The sequence below is a fragment of the Manis javanica genome, chromosome 10 (assembly GCF_040802235.1).
Source record: "Manis javanica isolate MJ-LG chromosome 10, MJ_LKY, whole genome shotgun sequence".
NCBI classification, from domain to species: domain Eukaryota; kingdom Metazoa; phylum Chordata; class Mammalia; order Pholidota; family Manidae; genus Manis; species Manis javanica.
This window is the reverse complement of record NC_133165.1, coordinates 18,673,609-18,682,285: the sequence shown is the minus strand read 5'-3', so window position 1 is coordinate 18,682,285 and position 8,677 is coordinate 18,673,609. Positions and strand designations below refer to the sequence as shown.

The following is an 8,677-nucleotide window of genomic DNA, read 5'->3' as shown; positions in this document are numbered from 1 at the left end:
GGGATGGCTGGGTGGGACGACTGTGGGGGCAGAGAGGCCCAGAGGCAGAGACCAGCTTGCTGCATGCAGACTCCCTCTGAGTGAATGGGATTCTAGTGACTGACCTGCCACCGTGGAAATAAAGTTGGGTATAAACCCTTTCACGCCAAGAACATTCTACTGTCATTTCTTTGGTCACACTGAATCCATAGTGAACTTGCGTGGGGCTGAAACCATTGGCAAGACACAGTGGTTCTGAAAGTGTGGGTCTCAGACCATCGCAGCAGCATCATGGCACTCTTGCGAAGAAGACACACTCTCATATTCCAACCTAGACTCTCCGAAAGGGAACCTGAGCATGGGACCCAGAAATCATTGGTCCAATAAGCCCTCCAGGTGATTCTGGTGCATGTTGAAGTTTGGGAAACAGTTGTCTACCACAATAAGAAATCTGGTTATTTTCCTGAAAGAAATGGGGGACTGAGGAAAGGATTTTGCCTAGAGTATTATTTTTGTTTTGAAGTCTCTGAAAGCAAGACAAAGGACGAGGAAGATGGCCCATGGAGCAGGTGTGAGTGCTGGGGGGTAGGGTAAGTCAGTAAGTAGAGATAAGATATCTAACACTTGAGTTAGAATGTAGCGTCCATGCTTTGTGCAGGGCTCATAAAATATATAAGGTCTAAGAGGAATAATTTATGCCTACAAGGTGTTGATAATCTAAGTGTAGATTCATTCCTTTTGCGAATATATTTCTACCTACTCAATAGAGTGTCATCCACATTTATCTAGTACCCACTCTATGCAAGAATGACTGTGGAATCAGCTTGGCTGATCTAGAAAAGACCACAGGAAGGCTCCCCTTATTCCCTACACCCCCAGGAAAAAATTTGGACTGAACTGGAACCACAAAAAAAGCTGTTTAGTATATAAAGCAGTGAAAAGTGATAGAAAAACAAAATACATGGGTCATGATGTCTCTGATAATCCACACCGATACGTGATGGCATTAAACCATGTAAATTTATAAACACATCTGGTCGGGCTGTATGTTGGGAATAGCACAAATGTAAGCCTTATTTGCAATAGCAGTGAGAGAGCTGCCCACTGAAAGCTGGTTTTAAGCCAGGGATAGAAAAGGGCCAGACTAGATGCTGCTTTCTGTTAGATTCTTGCTAATTCTCAGTAATAGAGGCAGGCTTGTATTCATAGCTGCAGAGAAAAGGTGCCCGTGGGGAAGGTGACCTGTCAGATGCTGCCGGACGAGAGGGCTGGCAGGGAAGGGAAAAGGTGATGCTGGTTGGCTGGGAAGAGAAAGAGAAAAGATTTCCAAGATATCTGACAGCTATATCTTCCTACTACCACCTTCCTCCAAGTCCATGTGTCTCTGCTTAGAGGTCTGACATAGAACGGGGAGCGAACCCACATTTGTCTCCGGCTTTCAGTGAAAAAGTCGGTGCACAAGGACAGAAACGAGCGCAGCTGAAAATAGGTGTGTGACTTGTTGAGCATACAAATCACTTTCCCCTTTAGTCTCCAAGGGAGGGAAAAAAACCCCTCTTACTCCTTCCTTGCAGCCTGTGTCCTACACTGGACGGAGGCGGAGGCCGGTGTTCACGCGCCCCTGCTGCGGTCCCGCAGGAGAAACTTTTCTCCCGGGGCCTGCTCGGTGCCCGGCGCTGGGGCGGAGACGGCGGCGTTCCCGGGTCCTCGCGGCCGCCCAGGCCCCGCGACGCGCTGTCTCTTTAAATCGCAGCTGCGCGCCGGGGAAACAGCGCCCCTCGGCGCCTCGGCCGGCCGGCGGCTGCGAGCCCGCCCGCGCCCCCGCTCCCGCTCCCGGCTGCGCGCCGCGGAGGGCTCGTCGGCCCGCGGGCTGCTCGGCGGCGCGGGGAGGCGCGGCCCGGCCGAGGGGGGAAGGAAGAGCCCGGCGGGCCGGGGAGGCGCCGCGCCCGGTCCCGCGCCCGCGCCCGCGGCCCCGGCGGTCTCCAACGGGCGGACGAGGATGTGCCGGGGCTCCGGTCTGTTTCTTCCCTCCTGCTCCAGACGATTTCCATAGGAACCTGCCCCGGGGGCGCCCTGGCGAGCCCGAGGATCCGCGCGCGCCGGCTCCACCTCGCCAGGTAACGCCGCGACCTCCGCCTCGCCCGCGAGCCGCGGCGCTGCCTCCAAACTTCCTTTTGTGGGAGGTCGCGCGCCCCGCGCCGCCGGCTGCTCGCGGCGGCGCTCCCGCCAGGTGCCCGCCGCGGGGTCGCCCCGCTGCGCGCCCAGCCCCGACCGCCTCCCCCCGGGCCGCGCGGCTTCCCGCGCCCGCCTGTGGGTTTCCCGGCTCGCGCTGGGCGCGTCCGGGGAGGGCTCGGGGGGCGCGGGCCGGGGGCCGGCGAGCGCCCGCACATCCTCGCTTCTCTTCCTCCGCCGCGCCGCCTGGGCTTCTCTCCTCCTTTCCCGTGCGCGCTGCTTTCTTCCTTTCCTCATCGCCAGCTCCATTCTCTTCCCTCCCTTGCCTCGTTTTCCTCCCCTCGTCTCCTCGTTCCCGTTCCCTCATAACATTAAAGAAAGGGGGACCGTTTGCGACCCTTTCGTTCGCCCGGCATGGGAAGAGCTGTGAAACCTGCAGCGTGGCCACGTCGACCTGGTCATTTTCAGACGCGTCCTCATCCATCAGCGTATTTGTTTCCTGAGCCTATTGATTCTGCAGAAATGCATTCTAGGCTGGGCGTCTGTATGTCAGAGTTCCGCAGCTCGCTTCCGTGCTCAAGTATGATATGTATTGTAAGGGCTGCATATGTTTTAAATCCATATAATCCGTGGGTATAAAGAAATCTATGCTTTAAAAAACCCAGTCTTATTCAAGAGAAACTTCTTAAACTATCCATGTGTTCTGTCCTCTATTTGATATTTCCTTTTAGGGAACTTGAGAGCCATTAACCCTCACCCCGATTTATGAGGAACATGCAACTTCTATTATCTTAATTATCTCATATTTAAACCTCATTTAGTTTTGCACTTCCCATTCACTGGAATGAGTGGATCATAATTAACGGTCAGAAGCTTGCTTCCTGACGTCAGAGCTGGCTGAAGCGCCAACCTCTGGTTGAAGGTGCTTAAGAGAATCAAGGGAGTTTGGGGTGCGGGGGGGCACCGACAGAACTCCCCAAAGGCTAACTAAATAAGCCGTAGCAACTCCTGTGTGACATACATAACTAGATTCAGACTTAGTACTGAAGATGTGAAAGTAAAATAAAAGGGGGTTCTTAGCACGTGTGTAACTAGGTGGGTCTATGTTAAAACTTAATTGTAAGTGGAACCATTCTAGGACCCCTTCTGCGACCCATTCTGTCTTCATGCTGAGGTGTTTCCTCAGTGTGGTTTTGTTTTTCTTTGACATAGAAGATGTCTGTATCGTGTGACATCAAAGGGAAAAAAATAGAAGACAACTTCTCTTTAACCAGAAATAGGACTTACAGGGATTTTTTGTTTTTCAAAGATCTAGTTGTCATGTTCTCCAGTTTTCCTGAGGTCACAGTATTTTGTGGGTGAAAACAATACTATTCAATGATTTCCTCCACTCTATTTCAGTGGTGTACAGAGTTTATATAGAAAAAGAGCTCAGTTTTACTGAGCACTCCTGGCTTCTTTTCCTTTGCACATTTGTTTTTAAATTTAACTATTAACATAGAATAAAGGATTTTCGAGCAGAGAATAGATCAGGAAGAAGAGAAACTACTGATATCACAGAAAATATACCCACACCAAGAAAAGATTATTATTGCCATATCACTTCACACTGTTATCTTTGTTTTTTTAGCAGATTAAGAAACTGTAGGTTTTAAATGTGTTTTCATCTTTTTAGTTCTACCCCTAATACTTTTTATACTGGCAATTACATTTATGCAGTTTAGATGACTGTTTACAAAAGACTTAAAACTTTCTTGCCAGTGAAATCCCAAAAGAATGTTTTTTTTCTTCCAACATTTTCTTCTTCCTTCTAGTGATCAGTGATAGTAGTATTGGTCCTACATTATTGTTTTTACCCAATTTCTAATTTCGGATGAGTAGGTTTTTCTTCACACATTTGCAAGCTGCTCCTGGCAGGCTGCATGGAACTTGAATGCACAATTAATTGTAGATGCAATAAAAATGTTCATTTTTCTTCTTGATTTGAGAAATGTCATGTGCTCCTGGACATTTAGTATTTTGGTGTGCCTCTCCTTTGTGTGTGTGTGTGTGTGTGTGTGTGTGTGTGTGTACATGAAGGATTTAACATGAAGTCTTTTCTAATTAGCTTTGTATGATTTGAGTTTAAAAGATGTGTTAGTGACAAGCCATAAATTACTCTTATTTATAGTACATTGATCCTGAAACTGTCTCCTCCTCACCCCTTTGCGATTGCATTTACATAGGGATCATTTAATAAGAGGTTGGTAATGATGAGTTACCTGTTTTAAAATAGGAAAAATCCCTCAAATTTACTTACCTCAGGTCCTCATTTTCATGCAGAGGAATTAACAAATGTTTTTGATCTGATATTTTAATAGAGTCTATTGCTGAGCACTGCTAATTACCAAGAGTATATTTTGTTAATTCTGAAAATGGTACAAGATAAGACATCTAAAAGTTGTCTGGAGGGCTGCAAGTGACTCATCCTTGTAACCCATGGCAACGGGAAACGGTTGTCCTGGGTGCAAGCTGATGTGTGGATGCAGAGCCCTACTTTGTGGTCATTCAGGGACTTGATATGATAAGCATGCAGGCTTCTTTGTATAGACTTATGTTAACTTTTGACTTTAGTCAAAACAGTGATTACCAGGCTTAGTTTGGCAATTCCCCTTGGTTCCTCATTTACTTGATAAGTGTTATGAAATTCTTAGAAAACACGTGTTCAATGTTACTTTTTAAAATAGAAAATAATTTATAGAGAAGTGTGCATGTGCATCTGACTTTGTGTACAGCTGGGATAATTAGGGTGCGAATATCACCAAATCTAACATGGGAGGCTGTGTCGGCTTCAGAAATGTTGGCGGCCAGAGAGCTGTGTATGGAAGGAGCAGCAAGAGACTAAGGTTATGTTCCTGCTGTTCACTGCATCACACAGTTATTTGTGTGGTGGCCTCCTCTTTCACAGATGTCCCTCAGCTTTGCTTTCTCCAGAAGAAAAATGGGCATAATAATCTTTTTCCTGTCTTTGAATTATCAAATGTATATGTACATATGACATAATCCTATATATACACAGGCGCCTGTATGATAAAGCAGTGGTGGTAAGAAAACGCATATACACATGTTCAGAAGCAACAGATGAGACTTCTGAATAGAGAAAGCAGATCTTGTACCATTGATGGATAGGTGATGATGCTGAATATTGCCTTCCATTCAGGAGAAAGCAATCTATTTCTTACTCTCTGTATTCTCTGGATATAGGTAGTAGATGACTAGTCACATAACATAATATGCAAAACTGCCTGATCCCAGTGGTGTCATCTTTTTACTTACATGAATGCAAGTGAAGAATACATTTCCCCCTCTTTTTTCCTTTAAAATTATTGAAGATCCCCTCCTCTCCCTCCCCCATCTTGTAAGGAAAACTAATTTTCTGTAAGGTTAAGTGGACTTCAGGGTGGAAAAAACCCCCAGAGGTATCTTTCTGCTGAACTTCATTTTTCCTCCCAAGTCTGACTGTCAACAGTAATATTTGATATAAGCCTCTGGTGGTGACGTTTCTGTAGGTCATCACCATTCTCTGTCCCAGATGAAGTCTAAGAAGAAGCATTGCAGTACCATAGATTATGAATTTAAGCATCATTCAAATTGGTTATGGAACTCACTGGTCTTGTTTAAAAATAAATAAATAAAACAATTCCAGCTCTTTAAAATTATGTGTTTACTGTTCTCTTATCATAAAATGATTTTGCCATGTTCAGAGAAAGTAAGTCTGGTCTCCGTAAAGATTTAAAACTGCTTGGTCAGGCATTAGATTATACAATGTTTGTACAGTATTACTTTTTGTTAATCTATGTAACATTGTCATAAGTGCCATAACAGTTGGGACAACTACTAGTTTGGGTAAATACTTCAGATAATGGGGACCTAGAGATTTCAAGGTCTGGAAACACTGCCCATGACATAGGGCCAAACATTTCTTGGGAATAGAGAGGAAAGTTGGTGTATTGACAAGAGGTGGTTTAAGTATAGTCAGGAAGATTTGAAACAAACTTTTATATTTCTCTCATTTTTGTATATATTTATATGTAGTCCATTTATATGTATAACTGTGGTCCTCATATCTCGCTTTCAATTTTCTTTACTGGGGAACATCACCTAAGTCCTCAGTCTCACTTAGTACCTTTTATAGGTTTGTAGGTGTAGCATTGAGGAAGAAATGCTTCCTTTTACGTGCTAATGTTGCAAGTACAAATAAGACCACAAAGTCATACTGTTAGGAGTTCTTTTCCAACCTAAAGAAGCATTTATGTTATTGAACACCTTATGCTACCTTATTAAGAAGGGACCAAACATATGGCTGCCTGACTGTACTGATTGGCTTTAAGTCAGGATTGTGCAGGACCACAGGACTGAGGGACTTAGCTCCTGGGTAGACTTCTTGAGTTTGAATCCCAACCTCTGCCAGGTTAACTTTGGTAATTTTTAAAATCTGGGTCTCTTACCCCATCTGTAAACTAGCTGTTGAGAAAGAATTTTGTGAAGATTAAGTGAGAGAATATATTAATATAATATTTAGGAGTGTTCCTGGCATGTAGCAAATATTCATTCCATATTCACTAATACTATAGCTGTTTCTGCTGCTGGTGTTGAAATGTATCAGCAGGCCACAGTTATTTTTCTGTTAAGAGCTGTTTTTTCTTCCAAGTCTAATGTGAACTGTAATACTTGTCCATATAGGAGCTGTGCCCTCTCTACTTTCCCACCCTCTTCTACCCCACCACAGCTTTTCCATATAGTCTCAGGAGCTGAAAGTAATGACTGGGTGCCTGGATGATAAGAACACGTTTTTTTAGAGAGGGAATCCATTCTTTTTAGTTTTAGAAAAGCTCATCTCAACCACTTTTATATGTATTGGCAAGATTATCCATGGATTTTTTTATCCAACAATTGAAACTTGAAATCAGGATTAGCTACAGTAGTAAAATGTTAAGTTTAAAGAAAAAGAAGCTGACAAACATGAAACTTTGAGCTTCATATTATAGTGCTGTTTATTTATCAGCTACAACTGTCCACTGTTCGCCTAATCTAATCCTAAAGCTACAGAATTTGCTAAAGAAGGTTGCTGAATAATTTTTTTTTTGTGTGTGTGTAATGTCACTTAAAGTCTCATTGATGAGAAGGTGTTATTTGTTTAGAAATAGGATGTTTCATCCTTGCTTTTTTTCCTCTGTGAGTTCCAATTTTAAGAGCTGCATTGAATCAGTTAATTTCTTTACATATTGATGGGATGTTCTTGTCTGCAAAAATGAATGTATGAGATTTGTATTCCTCCTTTAAATTTTTTTATTATATGTTCCTGGCATGTGTTCAAATAAGATTTGAGTAAACACAAAAGTAGAAAGGGTGATATAACGGACTCCCAAGGACCCTATTATTCAGTTTCAACAAATTAGGCGACCTCTTAAGATCCTTCCTGACTCTGTGAATCTCTGACCTTGGAAATTCTAATTCACTCTGGTTTCAAGGATCTAGAATATCTGTTTTTAAAATAATATTGATACTGCTATCAATAATATCGACATTAAAATGACAATCATTAACACTGAGCATTTAATGACAAGTCAACAATATATACATATTATCATGTTTAAAAAGAATTTTTCAAGAAACTGGGCTCTAATAAACAGTTCTAAAACTATATTGAGCATTATCTTTCTTTCACCTGGATGCCTATTTCAAGGTCATGGTAGCCAGCTTCCAGAGACTCACCAGTGACCCTCGCCTGTCGCCAATCCTGCCTTGTGACGCTCCTTCCCACACTGACAGGGTTGTTCTGTGTGGTCATCAGGGTTCGGTTGCTGTGATGGTTTATGACTTCTGAGGCTAAGCCGAAGAGGACAGAGCCACTTTCGCCCTGTTCTCTTGGAATACTCACTCTGGGAGGAGCCCGCTGCCATGTTGTGAGGACACCGAAGCAGCCCCTAGAGGTTTCATGTGGCACGGAGGTGAGATCTTTTTGTTAACAGCCAGCACCAGCTTACAGCCAAATGAGGGAGCTGCCTTGGAAGAGGGTCTGTTGGTCCTGGTAAAGTCTTCAGATGATTTCAGGCCAGGGTAATACACCGACTGCATCCTCCCAAGGCACCTCAAGCCAGAACCATCGCCATCTTCATAAGCTGCTTCTGAATTCACAGCCCATGGGAACTGCCAGATGTACTGAGTGTTTATTGTCTCAAAATGCCAAATCGTGGAGTGATTTGTTAGGCACCAGCAATCAAAAAAAACCTTAAACTACCTCAGGGTTGTTATTAGAAATTCTAGTTTTTAGTATTTTATACATAGGTATAAGTACCATTGAATAACAGAGCGGTAAGTCTGCACTTACCACACTGAATCACTGGCATTCTAGCCTTTTCTTCTATACTTTTAGCTCCTCAGGATGGATCTTTCATGGACATTATCCATAATTGAAGGAGGGCAGAAGATGTGATGTTTCTTCTTTTTGGTTGCTAGCCGGGAGCTTAATTCCAGCCCTTCTTTT

General features: G+C 43.8%; 1 protein-coding gene across 1 annotated transcript in view; it reads left to right on the top strand.

Annotated features, from left to right (window-relative positions):
- The first annotated feature begins 532 nt into the window (after positions 1–532).
- The window catches only part of LOC140843704 (uncharacterized), a 235,008-nt gene continuing 226,863 nt past the window's right edge, over positions 533–8,677 (top strand). Inside the window, exons 1-2 of the mRNA XM_073214157.1 lie at positions 533–548; positions 1,486–2,096. Coding sequence (XP_073070258.1) covers positions 533–548; positions 1,486–2,096 — 627 coding nt within the window. The remainder of the gene's footprint in view (positions 549–1,485; positions 2,097–8,677) is intronic.